Source organism: Centruroides vittatus, unplaced genomic scaffold, assembly GCF_030686945.1.
Source record: "Centruroides vittatus isolate TY-2023 unplaced genomic scaffold, ASM3068694v2 contig_979, whole genome shotgun sequence".
Classification (NCBI taxonomy): Eukaryota; Metazoa; Arthropoda; class Arachnida; order Scorpiones; family Buthidae; genus Centruroides; species Centruroides vittatus.
In genome coordinates this window covers 1,131,339-1,156,106 of record NW_027122650.1, presented here as the reverse complement: position 1 = coordinate 1,156,106, position 24,768 = coordinate 1,131,339, and the positions used below count along the sequence as shown (strand labels likewise).

The 24,768-nt window shown below is 29.1% G+C and overlaps 1 protein-coding gene across 2 annotated transcripts in view; it reads left to right on the top strand.

Moving 5' to 3' along the window:
* RYBP (ring and YY1 binding protein) overlaps positions 1 to 24,116 on the top strand; it is a 32,941-nt gene extending 8,825 nt beyond the window's left edge. The window contains exons 2-5 of one of the 2 annotated variants that reach the window (XM_067283139.1): positions 7,671 to 7,697; positions 15,393 to 15,518; positions 15,595 to 15,732; positions 22,969 to 24,116. In XM_067283139.1, the coding sequence (XP_067139240.1) occupies positions 7,696 to 7,697; positions 15,393 to 15,518; positions 15,595 to 15,732; positions 22,969 to 23,188 (486 nt within the window). In that variant the 5' untranslated portion in view covers positions 7,671 to 7,695 and the 3' untranslated portion in view covers positions 23,189 to 24,116. The remainder of the gene's footprint in view (positions 1 to 7,670; positions 7,698 to 15,392; positions 15,519 to 15,594; positions 15,733 to 22,968) is intronic. The other variant, XM_067283138.1, reaches the window with a different exon arrangement.
* Positions 24,117 to 24,768: the final 652 nt, after the last annotated feature.

Here is a 24,768-nt window from a genome sequence, read left to right as displayed (position 1 = left end):
AAATTAAAACTAAATTGTCTTTAATTTTAGAACAACACGTCAAAAAGAAAATATAATTCTTGGAGTAAAGAAAATATGGAAGAAGTGATTAAAAAATATAATGATGGTTTATAAGCTTTCTAAAATTTTGGCTCAAAAAGGGAAACACCAGGTTTGAGCTGTCACTAGTAGCGAACGTGATATCAACACCACATGCATCTGCTGTATGAACGCTGCTGGAGAATTCGTGCCACCCATGCTCATATGTAAACGTAAAAGAATGGCAGATGACTTAAAGCGTGGAGGGCTACCGAACACGTTGTACAGTTGTTCAGAAATCGGATGGATTCTGAGTACATTATTTGTCGAATGACTTAAACATTTTATAGAGTCTGAGACTGCAAACATCACAAGACAGTCAAGTTCTTCTCATCTTAGACGGTCATTCGACGCACACGAAGAACATTGATGCCATTTATCTTGCAAGGGACTATGGAATAATCATGCTCTCTCTGCCAGCACATACCACACATAAGTCGCGTTCTTGTTCTTATAGAAAATCCTTATAAAAAAGAGCTCGAGAATAAAATAGAAGAATTCAAGAACAAAAACATATCAAAGAATCTTGGTGCAAAGAAAAGTAAAACTAATAAACTATCACAAAAGGAGAATAAAAAAAGAAATAAGAAAAAAATGAAAATAACAGTTAGTACTGTAAATTATGCCAAGAAGACGTAAAAGAAAGTATGATCAAATGCTCACGATGTGAGATATGAGTACAGTAGTGAACCGAAAATCGGAATCAATTGGGGACTGGGGTTGTTCAGATTAGGGATTTGTTCCGATTATGGATTATGTACGAAAAAATATATTAACCTGTCCGATGTTCAAATTTTTCTCCGTTGCGTGTCGCTTTGTGTTGAATTTTTCTCCGTTGCGTGTCGCTTCATGTTGAATTTTCGTCGATTTTAAGCCTAACAAAAATTTTTATAACAATAATCGAGGCTATCGTATCATTAAAAATTATTTCTGCATTTTGTACAAACAAAATAAATATATTGAAGAATATAAAAACATGAAAATTATACTTTAGAAGTAAATTTAGTATCAAAAACATTCGATTCAGCACGACACAGTTCGACTGAAAATCATGCCGATTACCGGCAATTCCGATGACCGGGGTTCCGATTTACGAGACTCTACTGTATATGAACTTTGCGCAGGAACCAATAAAAAGCAACGGATTACAACTGCGATAACTGCCAAGAATCGGCGAAGACCATCAGCCGAATCTACACACGTATTAATACATTATTGATTAAGATTTTGATTCTTAAGATGCAAACCAATGATAGGATCTCAAAGTACGATTTAAGAATATATCAGTACGATTTAAGATGAATGGTTCTAAGTTGTACTTTTTTAGTGTTTTTTTAAATTGTTTATTTCTCAGAAGTTTATAAGTTTTATGCTAAATTTGATTATGGTAGTAATAAAATATTTCTCAAATAAAAGTTACTTACAATAAAAAATAATTTGTGTTTATTAATTTTGATTATATGATGGTTTTTCCTTAAGGGATACGAATTAGGCAAGTTTCCCCTATAAAACCACCACTCAAAAACTGGGTAAACTTGATAACAGCAGCATATTTTGAATACTGGATTTTGGTTTTGGATTCTGTTATGTTACTTTATTACTTTTCAGCTTCTGATAAGTTCTATTGTTTTGTCTATATTATCTTTCTGCCTTATACAACCATTCTGATAGGCTAATGAGCTTACTAAAACATTCATGATACAATTTGATAAACCTAATATTTTATTAGATTATTATTAGATTTATTAAGTTAAATAATAGAAAAAATAGTTAGTTTAAAAATGTGATGGAAAAAGCTTGAAATATCAAGCTGAAGATAAAAGCTTGATATTTTGGATGCGAAGAAAATAATAGTCAAATTTTCATTGACACATTTATTATTGATACTTTTCTTAAAATATTACACACAAACTGAAAAATAATGAGTGTTCACTTGTATTATTCAGTTAATGCACTAACTAAAAATTGAACATTTCAATGAATTAAAGTGCATTGCTTTTTTTTATATGTAAAATAATAGTTGCTTTATCCTAACATTAAAGTTTAAGATATTGGATTTTATGACTACTCTTAGAAGTAGAATCTATATATAAATGAGGATACTTGGTTTGTTTTTCCGAAATTTGATTTGTTGCCAGATTACCATTTGATATTCAGCTGTATGTGGTACAGTTTCTTAGATGTAACATTAGAAAATATTATATCCGAAAAATTTAAGATATATTTTCAATTCCTGTCTACTTGACCATTGAATTTGTACCATTTTGTACCATCCAAGTATGGCGATAAACATGACAATGGTAGGCTGAAATAACCAAACTTTTTACATAGTTTTCAATTTTATGTTTGTTATATTATAGTATTTGATTTAAATAACTACAAAGGTTATCTTATGTAAGGGTTTATCTCACTGATTGACCATTCTAACACATTTTAAAAATTATTTATTCTTCTGCCGTACACAATTTAAAAGAATTTTTTAAATGTGTTACATTGGGCACTCAGTTTGATAAATCCTTACGTAAGATAATCTTTACAATTATAAATCAACTACTATAATATATACAGGTACTCCTCACTTTATGACCTATCTGCTTAATGACCACTTGCGCTTACGACCAATCGAGTTTCGATCTGCAATTTGGGGAATCCCCTTTCTCAGCTTGAGTGTCGGTCAGTGGCGGATAGTGACATGAGCACTAAGCTATAATAGTCTTATAGTACTATAATAGGCTAATAGCATACTATAATAGTCTTTTTATGAATAAATTTGAAGTTTGTTGCATAATTTGTATAATTTTACAACGATCCTATATTCCCGGCACAAGCTCCTCGCTTATTGACCAATTCGCTTAACGACATAGTCTTTGGAATGGAACTCTGTTGTAAAGTGAGGAGTACCTGTAATATAATATGGGTTAGAAGTATGAAATAATCTTAATTTTTGCTGTTGTTTTTTGCCCAGGCAACACTGGGCTCGTCTGCTAGTTTTATACTAAATAAATGTGTTATAATTTAATAACTTGCAGATAAAACTGTTAAGACATACATCAAGACCTTGTTTAGCACTTTCTCAATTAACACTGATTTGATATAACTCAGTCTGCTTGAAGCCAAAAAAAAAGCTAAAAATTTATGCAGATTCAAATTATCGTGATGTTTTATTGATTCATAAATAATATGATTATTCCCGAACATGAATCAATCAGCAAAAGATGGCAATTCGTCATAGCACTATTCTTCCCCTAAATCTGTTTGTTTGGTGCGATTTTGGAAAAAATATAACATCATGAATGCCCATGGAATCCATCGACTTTGCTTGGCAAGAATTAACTGATAAATGCATGAACGGAGTGTGGAAGAATTTATGACTGGAAGTATTCAAGAATTCTGAGCAAGAAGAGCCTATGGTTTATCAAATTGTCAACCTAATCGATGGAGCAGGACTAGATGTAGATGAGCAGGATATTGAAGAATTACTGCATGTTTCTGGTGAGAGCCTTACCAACGACAATCTTCAAGAATTGGCAGAACAAGGAATTCATGTGAACTGGAAAACAGTGATTCTGAAAATGAAGAACCCAATGAACTTGCTACAGATTTCCTTATGACAAATGACACTAGATCAGTGTTTCCCAAACTTTTGACATCTGTGTACCCTTTGTATAATTTTCTTAATGCTGAGTACCCCTCGTCAAAAAAATTGCATATACTTTAAATCAAAAACCAAAGATAACGAGGATATTCCATTTCTATATGCTGCTGCAATTGAAAAATTGAAAAAGCCAAAATAGAAGACTATGTGGAAAATATTGTTCCTAGATATAGCGATATGGACTTTAGGTCTCATTTTCGTCTTTCTAGAAGCACTGTCAAAGTAAGTCTCTGCTAAGAATTGTTAGTTGTAGTAACTAGCTACAGAAAAATTGGTTTATTCAGCAATTTTAGCTTTTTATTAATACTAAAGCATATAACAAACCTTTCCTGTTAGAAAAATCGCACAAAAGCTAAAAATGTGTAGATACTGGAGGTTTTTGTGTGACACTGTTGTCTTGGCCATAGGGTGGAGGAATACACAGAATCACAGCACTCGGCGAAACCGCTAAGAAGTAACGAAGTTTTTATTATTTTTCTATGTTTGTAATCGAAAAAAAGTAAACTGCTTGTTGCACTAGGAACAGCCGAAGCACGGTGCAGTGTGTACCCCCACTAAACTCTTCCCGTACCCCTGGGGGTATGCGTACCACACTTTGGGAAACACTGCACTAGATGATTTCATCCAAAAAAAAATCAAGAATTTCATACGAGCCAGGACCTTCATCACATAAATGAACTTTATATTTGTGTAATGTAACACATGTTATTATGCAAATTAATATAAAAATAACTTACCAAAAATAAACAAATTTTACTATGTGTATTCCCCTTTTCCTATACACTGTGTGTTAAAATGGCCTTGTTTAATGCTGTTTCATTTAGTGCTTTGTCATCTAGGAACACATCCCTAAGCACTAAAAAAGTCTTACTGTATTCAATTTCATTCATAGTAAAACTACATAAAATGAAAAATAACACTTAAAGTTTAGACTCCTACAGATTATTATTAGGATGATTAAACATTTTGCAACACTGTGTCACTTTAAATCCCAATACACAGAACATCAATAGATTGATATATTTATCATTCTATTGATATCTCAATATATTTTATTGAGACGTTATTTTAAACCAAATAATGATTGTGTTCATTAATGTTTTATATAAAAAATTAAGTTTGTAGCTGCTACTATAATGATTAAACTTGTGGATAAATTTGATATACGTTAAATTTTAGTGAGCTAGTTAATATTCAACTAATTAGACATCACATATCAGGAGATTCTGGTATATAAAAATTTTTCTTCATAAGAATTTTACAAAAATATCTATCTAAAGTTGTAAAATATATTGCTTTTATGATATATGTTTATTAATAACATATATCATAAAAGCACTTAAATAGCATAAATAACATGTCATATATACTATTAAATGTATATAAGCTGACCAAAAATTTAAAGTGAATGGAGCATTTTTTTTTAGTTCCTCTTCAATCCTGATTTTAAATTACTGGTTTTTGTTTTTTAATGAATGTAGATTAAGAGTTCTTTTTATTAAACACAGTTCTCCATTGTCATTGAAAACGATTAACAAGAACTCTTATTTTTCCTTTTTTTTTAATGTGTGTTCATTAGTAGTAGTAAACCGATAATAATGTAAAATCAGGACTGAAGAGGGACTATGGTCAAGAATAATATGAAATGTACTTTCATATAGCATTTTACATTTTTTTGATATTTATTATATTATAAAAATTTCACAAAATTTTTATATAAAAAAAGGAAGGAAAGTTTCATTTACCAGAATCACCTGGTGAATGGCATGTTATTATGCATAGTGTATAGTTGAACATCATCTAGATTATTTTTTAATGAACTAACTTTGTGTGTTGTGATGCCAAAATGATATCATTGTTATATCTTGTATTCCTTCTTACTATCAAAAATAATGTAATTCAAACGAAGAATTTCTTTCTTTGTATATTTCTCAAACATTTTTTTTATTAATGAAAAATTCAAATATTTTAATCTTTTTGTTTTTTACATTTAGTAATCTTAGCAAATAATAATAATTTTATCTTTACTTTCTCATGCTTTGCAAATATCACTGTTAATTTGTCAATATAATACAGTATTTATTTAGCCATGTTATAATTCAATAATGAATCTAGCTTTGTCATTTGATTACTTTATTGTTTTCATTTTTTATCATTTTACCATATGGTTAGCACAGCATTGTCCTTAAGACTCTTGTGCCATAAAACAATAATAAACCAATCAACCTTATATCATTATATCACTTCAATATATGGAGTGATTTAATTATTAGATTGGTATAATGAGAACTCCTGTTTAGAGTAATATTTGTATTATTTTTATGATGGCACATTAAAGTTTCTATAATTCTTAGTAAATATATCTTTATAAAAGATCAAATAAAAACATATTGTATTATTTTTGTTTTTATTGTACTTCAATGAATCAGAGTGATATTAGCTGTGTAGTACTGTACATCATCTTAGCTTTTACAATACATGTTATTTAATATTCTGTGTGTTTATAATGATACTTAGTGGTGATGACAACTATTTATTAAGACATTGAGTTTTATTTAAAAAAATACTTTATAACTGCTTTTGGTGCTAAAATGTATTTTATTAAAAATATCCAAAATATTTTTCAGAAATATTGAATTTGTTTTAAAAAGACCCTTACATTCAAACAAATTAGTTAATACTCTTGAAGACAAGTAACATTACAAAAATACTTGAATTTGTTAATAAATTGTGTTTTAGCTTCATAAACAACTATAAAGTGTTTTTTTTTTATTAAATTATGTTAAGTTATATTTATTGGATAATTTTTTGGCACACTCATTCTTTATAGAAAATAGGCATAGTCATTTATTAATATCTTTTTAATAATAATGAAAAATCTTTGATTTGGAATAGAGCTCAAGCATGGTCTGTGTCTGATTTCTGAAAGGTATAGAACTAATCTGACATGACAAATTTATCTAGTTAGTGCTATCTAGGGGAGGGGGAAAAAATTTGTATCCTGTTCCAGGCTGACCTCTTTTTAGTAATTTAATAATTATTATTAGTAGTAAATGATACTTTAAGTCTGAGATTATTTTAATTAGTAATTCTCATTTAACACAACTTAAAACTCTGAAAGTTTTAATTTTTAGCCCAACTTTGAGTTTATTTAAGATAATTGCAAACCATGACAAGTTAGATTAATTTTACTAATACATATTTTTTCTAAAATTTTATTCTTCAGTTAATTTTTTTACCATAAGAAATTTAGGAAATTTATATTAATAGCAATTTTCTCCAAAAAAATCATTTTTGTGTTTTTTTTTTATATAGGCTAAATTGATTATTCATAATTTGAAAAGTTTTATTTAGAAATACAAAACAATTTTGTAATTGATTATTATACTAGAATGTGCCTAAATATTCCTTTAATTTTCCAATGTTTTTGTTTGAACAAGCGTTATAGATAGAAGACATTGAACTTTTACGGAAGGTGAAAAAATCAATAATGTAATATATTAATGTCAATGTTGTTTTCATTCCTATAACTTTGTTATGTTTTCATATACAGTGTTTGATTTTTTGATATTTTGTTTCGTCAGTGATATGGTTTATTGATTCTAATTGAAAAAATTTAAGTATATTTTCATACTTTTTATTTTACTGTCTTATATTATTGAATGTTTTCTTTTGGTTTAATATAATTTAAATATATTTATAGTAAAGTTGAATTTATTTGAAAACTAAGAAGAAATAGCTTTTAAAAATAGAATAAACTAAACATGGGAATTTAATTTCTATTACTTTAAATTAAAAATTTCATTAAGTATTATGATTTATAAATTTTAGTTAATAACAAATTGAGTACTTATTAACAGGAACTTAATAAAGTTCCTGTTAATAAGTAGCTCATTTCAAAATTTTTATCCTTGACATTTTATTGATTTCTTTACAGAGCATATGTCCATATAGATTTCTAAATGTAAGCTGAATTTTATTCTTTGTGCATGTGCTAATCAATAGGTAAATCATAAGTGGAAATTGACTATATCAATCTAGTTTAATATATGTCAATAATAAATTATTTTATTTAAAATTAAACATAAACATACAATGATATAACAATATATTTATAAAATTTTAATCTATAAATTTAGATGAGCAGAGCATGTAAAAAATTAGATTGAGATAAAAGTGAAATTAAATGAGTTAAATTTTTGTAATTTTGCTTTTGTGGTTGTGTTAAAATAGTGTAAACTCAGTTTTTATTTATTACCATATTAGTATGGATCAATCAGATTAGTCTTAACTACTTCTGTAATATTAAAGTTGTTATACATTCAAAGCTGTTGTTATACATTTATATATTACATAGTAGTAACATATAAAATAATTGTTAAAAAAAGTTTAGTTTCATTTTCTCTTCATTCTACAAGTATTTAATTTTGGCTAGGCTTTGTTTCCTCTTAATAGGATGAAATGATGAAATATACATTATTTTTATTTATTTATTTATCTGCTAATAGGACATGCATCAAAAAGGAACACTGAAGTGTGTTTTGAAAAGTTTAGCCAAAGAAATTTTCAGTGTTAAAAAAAATATCAATCCAAAGCAATTATTGTCAAACCACTATAACTAAAAGAACTAAGTATAGTATAATTACTTTGAGAGGATTTGAAAATAACATGTATTAACAAAATGTTATCAAAATAATAAAATTTAGTTCTTTACATTAATACTCAGCTGTCATTCTAGATAAATTTTCAGCTTTTTAAAATGGTACAATGTTCTACTTAAAGTTGTTAAGCATATACAAGTTTGAAGAGCACTGAAAAAATAACTATACACAAAGTGGAAGCAAGGCTAAAATTTATAAAACTATGCATGATAAAACAGCAAACTTTTATTCAATTCAAACTTTTATTCTAACTAATTTAATAACAGATTATGTAAGTTAATTTTCATTATTAAACTAGATAAAAATATTCATTAAATACTTTTTGATGATCTATAATTATGTTGAAGTTTAAAATTTACAACTTTGTTATTTCATATTCAATTGTATAATGTATTTTTAATTATAGAGATACATAAAAAAATTAAACTTGAATAAAAGGATAAATATTATTATACATGTGATTTTTCTGAAAATAAAAGATACAGGAATACAAAACATCAAATTGCGATACTCCTTTACTTAGATTAGGTAATTGAGAAGTGAGTCAAAAATCAAGTTTAATTATTTCTTTATATAGGTGAAAAAATGGATGACAATTATTATAATAATAATTACTAATTTATTGCTATTAAATGATATCAAATTAAGCTTTTAATTGCCTTTTGATTTAGATTCATTCTTGCTACATGCATTAACATTTTTATTTAGACTTGATCCATTTAGACGTTAAATCTTGAATAAACATGCATTTAAAGTATAAAAAATTAACATGTATTGCATTTAAAAAGTAGAGATTATAATATTAAAATTATTTTTTGCATTAAAAATTACCATACTGTTTTTAAGAAAACAATGTTAATTTTAAATCATTTCTGGAAGAAATTGTTTAAAGAAGATTACAAAGAAAATCTGAAGAAATTATTTTAATACAGGTGTATCTCACTTTAAGGCATTTTGCTTCATAGCAATCGTCTTGAATCTAACCCACTGTATTAGTGAGATATGCTTTTATACGATAAATATAATCATATTTCTGTTTCAAAATTCTACAAACAAGTTTAAAGTTTTTTCAATTAGATTTAGGCAACGTACTTAAATTCATATTGTTAGAATTGCTTTTATGTTGTGTTACATGATAACTGACAAATATTTGATATTCTTTAATAACCCAAAGTGAAGATTTATAATTGCAATTTAAAATCAAATTATTAATATAAAAAAAATGATAGAAAATAAGAACATAATTTGTTAATGACAGATGCAGCCATTTTGTAACAAAATCTAATAATACTATATGCAACTATACTCAAACACCAGAACACTTGCTGAGCTTACTGCAATTTTAATTTATAATGTTTTCAACCTATTTTTTATAGGTCATCTTCAAGAAAATTTTACAGTTCTACATTCGAACATAAAGCTTTCGAATGCTCACGACACTTAAAATTTTCTAATCTTTAAAAAATTTATTACATTAAAGGATTAAATAATAAATGTTAAAACCAACCATAAACAAATTATTAATACACTACTAACCAACAAACATAAAAATTAATAAATATTGCATCAAAAGTACATTAAACCAGTTAAAGCTGTCATGCCCTTTTACGGGTTTTTTAATCTCATTTCTTTTTCTATTATGTATTTCCAGGCCGTTGGGAGAGCATTGGCGTCTTTTGCATTTAAACACTTGTCGTTTACCTTACTCTTATATATTTCTACTTTTTCCATCCCTAACGCAATCGTCGGGGAATGGACCATCTTAACTATTCTTGCTTCATCCCATTTTACATTCGCTCCTTCTGTTTGTCCCATGATTGCCAAAATGGTGTTATTATTCCCTTTATTCACATCATATTTGTGCTCCTTTATACGCATTGTCAAATTTCTTCTAGTGACTCCAACATAATCTTTTGTCACTGCTAATTGCTCATTTTCAAAGGAAATTTTATAAACTCCCGCTTTATCCTGCATTCTCACTATGTCTTTATCATTTCTAAGCAATCTGTATATGCTTGGTGCTCTTTTATATACCATTTTTGTGTTTTTATATTTACATAACTCTTCCATCACTCCTTCCATTTTCCTGTCGTATGTGAACTTGCTGATCTGATCCTCTCTATTAAATCTTCTGCTTCCATGTTGTTTGTAACTCTTAAGCAATCCTTCTATTATGTTCGCTTTATATCCTAACTGCTTTGCCACTTTCTTAATTCTGCTAATCTCCCTAATTTGATCTTGTATGTTGGTGGAATATATGAATGCCCTTTTAATAAGCGCCTTAAACGCTGACATCTTATACTTGAACAGATCATTTGACCATGCTGGTATATATAGTGGTGCAAGCGTGGGCTTTAAATACACTGCTGTTTGCATATTGCCCATTCTGAACTTTATATTTATGTCCAGAAAATGGAGCTGTGTATGGCTTTTTTGCTCCATCCTTAGCTTTAACCCATGAGGATTGTTATTTATTGCAATTGGAAAATCCTCAATCCTTTGTTCATCCTTCCAAATTATTAATATGTCATCCACATACCTCTTGTAAACTATAATGTCCTCCTCAAATGATCTTAGGACATCCTTTTCTAGTTGATGCACCACTAATTCGCATAAGACGTACTTTACTATATGTTTACAATGCTTTGCTTAGGAAAGCTAGCTTAAATGTAGTTTTTTCAAATTAGTTTGATTTACTTTGTTTCTAGTTTATAATCAATGACAAAATGAATCAGGTTAAAATAAAAAACATAAACTATATTAGAGATTTGTAGATGATTAAATTGTATCTTTATATCAGCTATTTTCTCTAACATTATTATTATTATTTCTATAACTATAAAATAAAGAATAAAACTATTTTAAGACCATAAAAATGTGAATAAAGTCTAACAACATAATTCTCAAATCCTTTGTGGCACTTATTCTTTAGTATTTAACCCCCATCTGAAAAGTGCAATGTAATAGTAAGATTTGATTGCAGACAGAAGTATAGGCATTTCAATCAACAAATTTTAATGAATGTTAGTGATGCTTTTAACATGTATAATGCATATATCAGGCATTTTAACATGTCTACATATTTATTTAGAAATACTGCATATTTATTGCAATTTAAATGCCCATAAATCTGTCCCTTAGTCATTTTCTTTGAAATTCATCAGCATTTGAATTTTTACACATTGTTAAATATATTGCTGGTTCTTAAAGTTATTAATTTATGATATGTTTAACTAGCTGTAATTGTACTATTAGTAATAATACACTGTTTAACATATTATATAATAAAACTTTTATTGCAATGATTAAGCTAATCTTATATGAGAAAAGAGCATAATGGCACGGTTCTGCTCAGACAGATTTTAACACAAGACTGATTATTCAGAAGACAATTCTTAAAATATAGAAATTTCAATCATTTTGTAAAAAAAAAACAAATCCAAAAAACTGTCTGTGGATGATGATTATTATTTGTTTGTACAAACCAATACCAAATCTGAAGAGGAGCCAGATAAGTGTTGGACTCAAAATGCATTATTAAAAAAAAATAGTTTTTAAGAATTGTCTTCTGAATAATCAGTCTGATAAGAACCATGCCCTTATGTATCTTTTGCTTATACTGTAATAACTTAATCATTACAACAAAATATTTAATACAAATTAGCCAATATAATACATGAACAAGTTATTTGAGTTTCTGTGATAATATAATAATTCTTTTGCTTTTTGTTTTGATAACAGTTTATATTTATTAGATTTTATTTTGAATTATCTAATGAAATTTAGAGTGTTTAGTTATTCAAATAAGTCATCTAAATATTGTTAGCCATTTCTAAAGGGAGATTTTATATATATATAATTATAATAACTTAAAATATGAAATGCATGCAGTTAATGTCAAGTGTATTCAGGAGAAATAAATAAATAAACTGTCTTATAGCATTAAATTTGAAAGAATTTTATTAAATTCTCAAACATTAGCACTTTTAATGAAGCATATTCATCATCATCATGCTAAAGAATTCTGAATGAAGAACACTTTTTTTTTTAAGATTTGAAATGAAACATTTACAAAAATTTTTTCAAACTGGGAAAAAAATAAATTTAAATTTTTGTAAATGGCTCCAATTTGAACTCTGAAAAAAATCTGTTGTATTCCATTCAGAATTCTTTTTCCCTGAATATGCTTTGTTGAAAATGCTAGTTTTAAGAATTTAATAAAAAATTTTCAAGTTTAATATTGTAAGACAGTTTATTTATTTCTACTTGTACTAATTTCTTTTCACTTTGATTTGTTTTTTCTAACAGATTCTGCTATATCATCCTAATCAGATTTATAATCTTTATTGTACTTTTTTAACTTTTATTCTAGGATCTATAGTAAAATTTACCAATATTTTATTGATAAGAAATCAATTAATTTCTTTAAACAACAAAACAGTGTGATTAATTCAATAAAACTTACTGCAATTTTAATTCTGGATTCATTTGAAAAACAATGCATATTGTCAAAGATAAAATCAAATTGCAAATGAATATTCTATTGTAGTGTTTCCCAAACTTCTAGGTAAAGTGGAGCCCTTAAGTAAGAAAAATTTTTTATAGAGCCCTCACAACTCATCTTTTGCTATAAATTTATATAATTGACAGAGAAAGAACAAGGCTCTAATGTATTATATTTTTATCATTCAGTGAAATGCCAGTTATATGAATGATGAATGTTAAGAGCAAATGGCAACTATCATGTTGAGGTATCTGCTGACTCAAATAAATAACTGCTTTTAAAATAGTTAAATAATGCATTTGATTCATTGGACTGCAATTTAAAAAAATTATAGATCTATAAATTCCCACAGTTGTTCATCTTTTATCTGTCTTTCCTTAATGTCGAGAATGGAGTTAGATAGATGAAAGGTGAGACTACATATGGAAACCACAGGGATAGGAAGCTCCGATTAACTATATAAGAACTTCTGATGCAAAAGCGGAAGTCATGTTATTTCAATAAAAATTTTCCCTTGAAAGGTGTTAGATCAGTGGTTCCCAACCTTTTCTAGGATGCGGAACACTTTTGTGAGCAATTTTCTTTAGCGGAACACTTAAGTTAACTGATGACAAGCTGCTCAATTCTAATAAAATAACTGATGACAAGCTTATGTATTTCATATTATTTTATTAGAATTGAGCAGTTATAATTCAAAATCTCTACTCATATTATTAACGCCAATTTTAAGACAGGAAAAAATATACCTAAATAACTGTAATGGGAAACTTGTGCCTGATGTTTTTTACATATTTCATTCAGTTTTTATCATTGCCTTTATCTTATTCGAAACAGTAGTACACTCCATAAGTATGAGTCATACTTATATATTTAAGTTTATGAAAATTTTATGATTTTAATTTTTTGATATTCGGCGGCTCGAATACGATTGTACACTTTCCGATTTGCAACTTAATCTGCGGAACACTTGGGAGATGCTTACGGAACACCAATGTTCCGCGGAACACCGGTTGGGAACCACTGTGTTAGATAGATGACTGGCTCGACTCTGTTGTTAAAGGAAAAGTATGATGTACAGAGGCAAGTCACTACTAATTTGAGGTGGAGAGCAAATATTTTGATTTAAATAAATTAAAAATATGATTAAAAATCGCAGCCTGGCACTGTGACAATATCACAATAAATAATTGCTCATTAACTTTAAAAATGTTTTAAATGATTCATGGAGCCTTAGAATTTCAGTTGCAGAGCCCACTTTGGAAAATGCTGTTCTATTGCATTCATATATCACCCACCCATAAGGCATAAGGTTCCATCTCCATAAAAATTGAATTTCAAGTTGCACACTTGAAATTCAATTTGCCTAACAAAACAAAATCATTATGCTTAATTATTATCCTTTATCAATAAATACTGCCCAATATATTGTATGAAAAGTGTTCTGTAATACTTCATTCATCTTTGTTCTTGGTTTCTTCCTTTGATGAGTTTTTCTTCTGGCCCTTCTTTGGTTTGATACAAATGCTCATTCCATTCCTGTTTCTATTTGATTCGTTCTAATAAAGAAGCATTTGTTCTGTAATAATTTCAGAACACCTTCAGGCTGATATTTTCTTCTAGAATATTCTAAATTTAAATTTATCATTAGATCGCAGCCTACTTCCTATCTACAGTCAAATTACTTTATTTCTTTTGTTAAGTTAGCTTTGTTACATCCCAGTAGATAATCCAGCAGTTCATTTGGCATATCTAATTGAAGCCAGTTGATGATTATGTTGTTATATAAACAATTTTATTATCATTGTGTGTGTTTAAAATAAACATTATTTGCTATTATGATGTAATATTTATTCATCTTTTAATCAGTTATTTTGCAGAATCTTTTTGTATGTATATGATTAAATTTTATTTGAATGAAACAAAACAAAAAATATCTAAATACAATTTAATTACAATTATTAGTTGGTTGTTCAAAAAGACTTACTCATACAAAAATTTAGTTAAATTAATAAAATTATTAATATATTACAAATATCTGAATTTTTGTAATTTTTGAAAATCTTTTTGCAACGTAATGTAAAGTAGGAAAAGAATTAAGTTTTGAATGTAATTTTTGGAAATATGAATGGTTTATCAATGAATTTATCATTTTCAGTTCTCAAAGTAGGAACTGTATTTATTTATTTTTGTAAAATTTTAATGATAAGTATTTTTGTATCAAATAAATTTTTTAACAAAGGAAACTGAGGAGGAGTGAAGCCCAAAATGTATAATGCATTTTGGGCTTCACCTCTTATCCTTACTTAACCCTTTGATTCAGAGCATTCATTTTTTGGCATTATGCCAGGAAATGTGTGCTTTAAATCAAAGAATTAAATAAAAATTGATTTTGCAAGTCTAGCATTGATGAATTGGAATGCAGATCTGGTGTCTAATACTGTTCCACACTATTAAATATAGAATGGTTAAAAATAACAATTTTTTTTTCAATTAGGAGAGCCAAACGTCAATCTAAAGCGGCAGAAGAAAATTACTGGGATTGCAGCGTTTGTACCTATCGAAATTCTGCTGAAGCATTTAAATGCTTGATGTGTGATGTTCGTAAAGGCACATCTACCAGGTAGATTAGTTTTGAAAATAGTTTGAAAATAGGTTATATATATAACATAAAACATATAATGTCTGAAAAATTTTAGGAAGCCAAGGTTTAGTCCTCAGCTTGTTGCTCAGCAAGTAGCGCAACAATACACACAGGCTCAACCAAAGCAAAAAATGGCATCTAAGCTCGACAAAGATCGAAAGTCTTCTCCAGACAAAGTGGCAAAGAAAGTCAGGTTAGTAAGAAAGTTGAAATATTTTCATGAACTTTTTAAAAATGTAATTAAAATTAAAATATCTGTATGGTATAGTTGTTAATTACTTTCTTAGCACTATGTGTGAATTGTGCACAATTATAATTCATTCAGAACACTAAAATCAATATTTTGAAGTATGTGTGTAATAACATAAGCTATGCTTTGATATACATAATATTCTTTCTATTTGATATTGATTTAAAGAAACATTTGACAATTTAAGTATTTATAATTACATACTCTGTTTATTACCCTAAGACAGGATGTAATTACTATTAATACTGTAGTATGTAAAAGATTTTTTTTTATCTTAAATTTATTTTAAAAAATTTCATATTCAACAACTACCATATGGCATTGGGCTATATAATGGCTATAATAATAATAAATTACTATTAACATAATAATAAAAAATTTCATATATATGTTAAATATGTATTCAGTTAAACTCAGCTAAAATGCAAAAATATATCAATCCATAAACTGCTGTGTTATAGTGTATATACGTATTTTATTTTATATAGTAAAAATGTCTATGCTATTTTCCGAGAAGAATAACAATTTATAACTACTATTTTTTGTTAAAAAACCTTTTTTTATAGTGTTTGTGTACAGAAAAACATAGATATTTATTTTTTAATATTATAAATAGCAAAGCAAGCAGGGATTAAATCTGTCAAATTTCTTTAAATACAGTAAGACCCCACTTAATGCTGCCTCGATTAATGCAGACTGCTTGAGACCTAAAAAGAACAATCAAAATTTACACTGATTCAAATTAATGTGGCATTTCATTGATTTGTATATAATACAATTATTTTCAAACATGAACCTATCAGCAAAAGGTAGCAATACGTTGTAGCACTTACTTTCCTTAAATCTATGTTTGTTTTGTGCAATTTTGGAAAAAGATAACGTCATGGATGCCATAGGAAATATCGACTTTGCTTGGCAAGAATTAACTGATAAATGCAGGAATGGAGCGTGGAAGAATTTATGGCTGGAAGTATCCAAAAATTCTCAATGAGAAGAGCCTATCGTTAGGTTGACCAAATTGTGAACCTAATCAATACAGTGGGACTAGGAGATGTAGATGAGCAGGATATTGGGGAGTTACTGCAGGTTTCTGTTGAGAACCTTGCCAATGACCTTCAAGAACTAGCAGAACAAGAAATTCACGTAGAACTGGAAAATTGTGACTCTGAAAACGAAGAATCCCAAAGAATTTCTTCAGATTTCCTTAGTAAAAGTTTGGTAACGATAACCGAAATCGTTGTTTAAATTATAACGAATGATCCAGATTTTGAAAGGCGTGCAAAAGTGAAATGAAGCATTTTGGATGCGATCTTCTGATACTGACATTTGCTTAAGGAGAGAGAAAAGCGACAAATGAAACTACATGACTTTATCGCAAAAGTGAAGAATTTCAGAAGAGTCAGGACCTTCGTCACAAAAAATGAACTTTACTTTTCTGTATGCATATGTTTGTGTGTTATTTAACATATATTATTATGCAAATTAATATAGAAATAATTTAAAATTATAGTAAAATTTGTTTATTTGTGGTCGCGTGTTCTTTCCCTATTTACTCCATGTTAAAATGACCTCGTTTAATGCTGTTTTGCTAAGTGTTTTGTCATCTAGGAACACATCCTCTGCGTTAAGTGGGGTCTTACTGTACATTATAAAATTTCAATGTCTGCTAAAAATATTTATTTTTTAAGAATCATTTGGTATATTCAAAGATAACATTAAGATACTATTAAATAAATTTAACATACTTTCTGTTAATTAAGGATGGTTGATGCATTATAACTGTTTGTGGTCTCATTCTGATTTGATATTTATATTTGGATTAGATAGAAAAATTTTGAGAAATTATGTAACAATTTTATTTTTTGGAGGTTGTTGTCTGTAATATTATGCTGGATATGTATAAATTATATTCAGCTCAATATTAAATTTTAATATGAAACTTCTTGTATAACTATAAATCAAATATAACTTATTTGTTAAACTTGAACCAGGGGTATAGTCATAAATTAAAAGGTGCAAGGCTGTTAACCAGCACCCAAGTTTGAATCACTACTGTATATACAAGTAGATGTGCCACTCTCAGTAGTGTTTTATATAGGCAATGCATAACTTTGTGGCACAATATTTGCAAAACATTAAATGTGCCAAAAATGATCTATATACTTGTAATCAATGCAAAAAGCTGTTCAAAAAGGAACTTTCTCAGTTTATGTATTTTGGCAAAAAAAAAAAACAAAGTCTAAAGTCCAACTAGATGTTTACAAAATACAAGGGCTTTGCTCTGCTTAAAAAAAGTACCAGGGCAGAGCCCTGATAACACTTGCATGACTACAGTACTGATCTGGACTCATAAAATTGAACAACAAGAACAATGACATTGTCAGAATTTATTATATTTTAATTATTTTTTAAGTGATATGTTGGTAAATCTATTTCTGTGGCACTATGTTCCTGAAGCATCTAAGCTTGCTGAAGGATGCTTTGCCACTCATTCCTCTTTCAACAAGTTTTTCTCTATCATTAATTAATCATTTTTTGGTCTTTCTTCCCCCTTTCAAGCTTGTCTGGGGTTTTTTTTTTCAGCTTTATTAGTCAATTTTTTGCATGTTCTAATTAGCATATTCTAATTTTATTAAATAACTGAATCTCTCCATATAATTTATACAGCTGTCATTTTATTCTTATTTGTCATAGCACATTACTATTCCATAGATATTGTGTAAAACAGGGTCTCAAACTCAAATGCAGCAATGGGCTAGTCAAATAGATATATATCAGATGCAGGCTGCTGTGTTCAGATTAATAAACTTATAACCAATAAATATTCTGCTATAATTTGGCTAATGTATTTATTTTTACAAATATTTCAAGCTATGCTGGAAGGAAAATGATACATTGAGTAGATATCTAGAGGACAACCATGCCTGTTAATTACCTTACATCATCATTCGTGGTCTTTAGATTCCTAACTTTCAGTTAGTACAAGAATATCATAAGTTGTACTTAGGATTGAGGGAAAAAATTGCACTTATTAGCTGGTGATCTGACATGTAAAAAAACTTCAAGCATTCTTAGTAGTTAAGAAAAAATAAAGGATGTGCTGTTAGAGTATGCAAAATCTGCAAAATAATTTAAAAGAATTTATATGAGTCTTTAAGAACTTAAAACACTTGCAATTATTTGTCAACAGGTTAAATTTATAAATAAAAGAAAAATGAAATACAGTACCTGTAAAAATATTTATAAAAAATTTGAACAATTAGAACCGTAATTGCACATGTCGAGCCAGTGCGGTTTTACATGTGCAATGTACTGAAGATGAAAAGATAAACAATAATTTTTGAGATTTGTTAACATAATAGTAAAACAGTTAATATTTATTAACTCTTTATTTTATTGAATTTTTTAGAATTAATAAAAAAAATCATCTATTAAATCTACATTGTTGGATATGGAAACCCAAAGTAAAGCAAAGAATCTTTGATATCCAGCAGAAAGCATAAATTGTTTATTTTTCAGTTGCTATTTTAAATAGCTATTCTTAACTTTAGAAATTTTTAGTTTTCTCAATTTTTAAAATAAATTATATCAAATCTGCTGCAAACTAATGTAATAATGTATACACAAAACAGTAAAGCATCAATCAAAAACTATCAATTCAACATCATGTGAAATATGCAGAAATCTGGAAATCTATAACTTAAACACATTGCATTGATCAATATGATGCAGATACATTTTATCTAATGCACAGCAATTGTTAAATAAAATATTCTTAATATAGAAATGACTTATTTATTATTTAATTAATTTGTACAAAAACAAAATGGTACATGATATTTTTAATGTTAAAGTTTGCAAACCCATTCCAGAAATTTGTGGCAGATGGTGGTCTAATTTGTTGCTTTTTTTTACTGTTGTCAAGTTGTTTAATTTTCTTGATTTAAAATCAAAGATAAACTTTTTGGCTACTCTAAGAAACTATTTTCAGTGAATATCTGCTAGATTATTAATTTAATCTGTCTTCAACAAGTATTTTTTATAGTTTTGTTCTAAAATAGATTTAATTTTCATCAATTTGTCACAGTTAAGTATTTATTAAATATACATTACTGATAAGTTTAGCTCATTGGGAAGTTTTATTTTAACTTAAACTATTACTAAAGATGATCTAGTATTACTGTACTTACTCTGAAGACAAATGAATATTAAAAAGTATGGGATATGATGATAAACAGTTTGTAAACTAACTAGACGTAAGTCTACTAATATTTAAATGGCTAGTCTGTTAAATGATTAAACTATTGTTATGTAAGTTTTTAGATGCAAAAAGTTGATGACATTAAAGTGGTTAATATGTATAAATATTAAAAACATTGCATGATTTTTAATCCAATAAAATTACACGAATTTTAAACTATGCTCACATTCATTGATAAATTAATGGATATAGATTTATCCTAGAAACTTTCTTTGATTTGAGTTATTAAAGATTTTTCATATATTTCTTTGTAAATTTCATTTGCAAATATTCAATATATTATAAATAATAATCAATATATTAAACATTTTTTTTTTTAATCTTATGATTAACAATTGATTATTTTATTAAGTAAATTTTTATATATTTTATTAAATAGAATGCATTTACTCTGTATTAAAAGGAAGGCATTTGTGAGTAAATACAGTTCTACTAAACTATTCAGTTTTTTGGTTGAAGTGTATTTTGACTTTATTTTCATTCCTGTTGACTTAAGAGATATATTGAATAGAAGTTTGATAAGTCATCAACAGAAAAACAACATAATAAGTGTGGTGTGGCTGTCTGCATTTGCAGTCTCTTCTAATCAAATCAGTATTTTTGAATATTGATTTATGTGCTTAGAATGATTTACCAAAATTTGTGATGGATGATTATTTATGCTAATATACTGTGTAATATTCAGCATTTTGTATTGTTTAGTTTCTATCTGTTCTAAACAGTTATGTATTTATTTATTTATTTGTAAGAAAACTCACTGCAGATATATTACTTTCAATATTGTAGATAGATGATAAAACAATCTCTGGCAGAAAACTTTCATTCTGGTACTCTGTCTGCACATGCACTTTCAGTTATAGTAACTTGGAATGAATAATCAAAAAAAAAGTTGTAAAAATAATTTATCAAATTATCTCACGTTTGGAGCAGGGACAATTTTATTTTTCAACCACCCCGTTGTTACTTGGCTTAAATTTATCATTTAAACTAAGACACTGTTTACATGAATCATCTTCGTTCATAGTGTTCTTTGTGTCTTAGCTTAATCATCATCATAAAATTGTAATTCTATATTTAGGTTTTGTTTCAGATATTCAATTTTCTGATGTGCAGGTTTTGGTAAAAATAGAATAGCAGGGAGGACAGATTATATATACAGTATTTACTGGCATGTAGGACAAGGTGTGACTTTAAAGATGAAAATTAGATTTATTAATACAATTTAATTTTATTTCGTTTAATCACAAGTAAAATATCAAATGCACTTAAATGCACACATTGTCCCGCAAAAATTACTGGCATTTTAAACTTTAAGGAAAAATCTTGTAAAATCGACAACATAATTTATTCATGTAAAGCTGGACAATTGTGAACCTTTTTTTTTGCCAATTCTTAACAGTCGAATTCACTCATCGTCGATTAAACTTATGAGTGTCTCCGAATTCTCATTTCCAAATAATCATCTGTTTTCACCTGGGAATGAATTAAAATTTATATCGGGCTCCCCTGTAATTTTGAAATGCAGTTCAAAAGCTTTGCTTATCCTATTGCTATTCATCTTTACTGCTGACAATACACAAGAACGATTTAAATGACCCAGATAAAATACTTTTGTTTTTAAACACCAAAGGTGAGAATCCGGTAAAAAATGCGAATACACAGTTCACAAAAATTATTGCAAAAACGCAAAGAATCCTTCGCTGGCGAGTATAGGACGACCTAGGTTTTTGAAGCAGTGAAAAATGAATAAAAACCTCGTCTTATATGCGAGCAAATACGGTATTTTAGATAACTTTTGTTGGGCTTTTATCGAGATAACCGAACGTAACATCAATTATTAATAATTATTCTTATTACGGTTTAAAATACACAAATTTAAACTGTATCAATTAATAAATTTCTCCACCGAACCTTAATCTAGGCGATAAAAATTTTTCTACCAAATCCTTGAGATTATGGGGTTAACAAGATCCAAGTTACTTTCCGCTTTTCAAAATCTTGATGCTTAGGGCTGGATAAATTTAATAATAGTCGCCGTGCTTAGCATTTGCATAAACTGACAGAAACACTGTCGTATAGAAAAATCGCACGACGAAGGCGTCGAAAGAAATTTCCGGAGGAGAAAGAAAAATTTCAAATACACGTTTATAAAGCACTTCTTAGGGTGCGACTATGCAGACGCGAGCGAGCGAATTTTCCGAGCGAGCGAGAATATGTGGCGAGAAGAGGCGAGACGCGATAAATATCAAAACCTGTTAGATATGTGCGAGAACCAGAAATTCGCTCTTTCCAGCGTTATTTCTCGCTTCTCGCTTGTGCATGGTTTCCTTTACGAAAACTAAATCGCTCGCAACTTATCGCTCGCTCTAAATTCGCGTCTGCATAATCGCATCCTTAGGTGCTGTACTTTTTTTCTCATTACGATATTAGTAGTCATTATTACACTTACACACACACACACACACACACACACACACACACAATAAAACCCATGTAAAGCCGAAATCGCACGGTACCCAATGTTTTTTCCGTTCTGAACAGGTTTTTTTTAGCATAGAAAATCGCTCTGTTCTGAATAATTTTCCCGTTTAGATAGGTTTTACCGTAGAAACAAAAATTTTAGTAACCGTTCTATCGTTGCCGGCGATAAGATTTAACAGATTTAGTCTTCCAGTCTCACGCGCTAAATCGAGAAAAAACGAATAGTTCGTTATTGCCCTGTTTAGTGAGGAATCTTCATTAATAAAATATACATATGTATTAATTGTCCAATCGTTAATTTCCGATAAAAAGGATCGATTAGATTTTTATCGGTTGGGGTTTATTCTTTTAAGATTTTAAATGAAACCGGCGTTATTTAAGAATTTGCGGGGAGGAAATTTCTTTCGTCATTTTAATATTTGTCGTTTATTGGACAGACCGAGATTAAAGAACGTGGACCGAAGCAGCGGTCAACAGAAAGCGGTGACGGTCAACAACGTGACGGTCATCATCACCGAATTCCAACCCAAGAGACAGCCGGCGTCCGACGCCTCCAACGGCCTCAACGCGGCGGGAAACAACACGGACAGCGGAAGTCACTCGGACTCGACGGCGTCCGAGACGAGGAACGGAGAGACGGAGACGGATCGAAGATGAAGACTCTCGCCCCCTAGCGGACGCCGCCATACCCCCTATATATAAAAAAAGTACGTCGATATTAGCAGAAGTGTTCGTGTACAAATGTTTCGTAGTGTTTCGCTTGTTACTTCATTCGAATACCTTATCGGCGGGATTATCCGTAATTCGAGTTTAGTGGAAAAAAACAAAATAAAAAAAAATTATAAAAATAAAAACCCGGGCGTCGCGCTCCGGGTCGAGACGGAAGTCACCAGCAAATGCTGCCACCACCGTTACTATCGAAACAAACAAAAAAAATATATTTGATTTCGAAACTAATCGTTTCACACTTAATCTCGTTTACTGCCATCGTCGATTTTACATCCGGTGAACGTTTAGCTCTGTACATAATTATTAATTTACAAAGTTTTTAATGTAGTTTCGCGGAGACGAAGCAAAAGAGGAAAAGAAAAAAATATCTCCATTTTCGTTTTCTAATGTTTTACGTAAAACTGGGATGTGTTCATTTTTTTACTTTCGAAAAACTATTATTATTATTATATACAATCGAGTAGTTTTTTCCTTTTTTTTTTTGTACGATCGAGTGTAAAGTTCCGGTCGGATTTCGTACGGATCTCTTCCGTAATTATCATCATATGGATTTCGAAAAATGTACATTATATATTGTATAAAAGGAGGCGGGAGAGATTTGACGTCCTCCCGTTTGGTTCGATTCGACGCACGTCATTTAATCTATATATATAAATATTATATATATTATTATTAATCATCTGTTAAAGACGGTCGTAATTTAATGATTTCGATACCGATGTTAAATATTGACAGGTCAAAAATATTTAATAAAAATTTCTACCGTATCTAAGTTATGATTTGAATTTTAAGATTGTCTTTTTAACGATTGTTTCGTGTATACTATTGGATATTAAAAGTATGTGATTTACAGAAATCTTTGCATCTTGCGGTCCTCTCCCAAATTTCGCAGTTTGGTTCCCGGTTTACCGCGAGCATTCAACCAAGAATTTGTAATCATCCTGTAATAGACCCCACTAGTGGTCTATTATACGATGATTACACGGATACTCGGCCACGTGGCCAACCCGTCAGGGCTGATCACGTGGAGTTTCCCGGGTTTTCTTTTCGTGCTTAAATAGGGCCAGTTTTTTACAAAGTTCTCCCTGGAGTCACTCCCCTTGGCTGTGATCACTCTTATGTAGAGATAAGACAGCGCAACATATAATGAAGTAAATGTATACCTGGCTTTACAGGCGGATGGCGGAAGCCATGAAGATGTGTCTGTCTCTGAGGGGGACCCAGTTTCGGTTCTGAAGTGGAATCTTCGAGGATTTTTCATGAACCAGGTATGTTGAGCCACGAACCTCGGACTTCGTCAAAAAAGGTTTTCGTTCCAGCGTAGATTAATTTCGTTTGTTTGGAATACTTATGTTAAAACGAATTCTACGTGTTTTCCGTGGAAACTGAAAACAGATCGATCTCGTCAGCCTACGTTCACAATTTCATGTTAAAGGAATTGAGTGAGATGGAGTTTCGAGAAGCAACTGGATTCGTTAAATTAGCACTGATGGAAATTCCGCCTTATT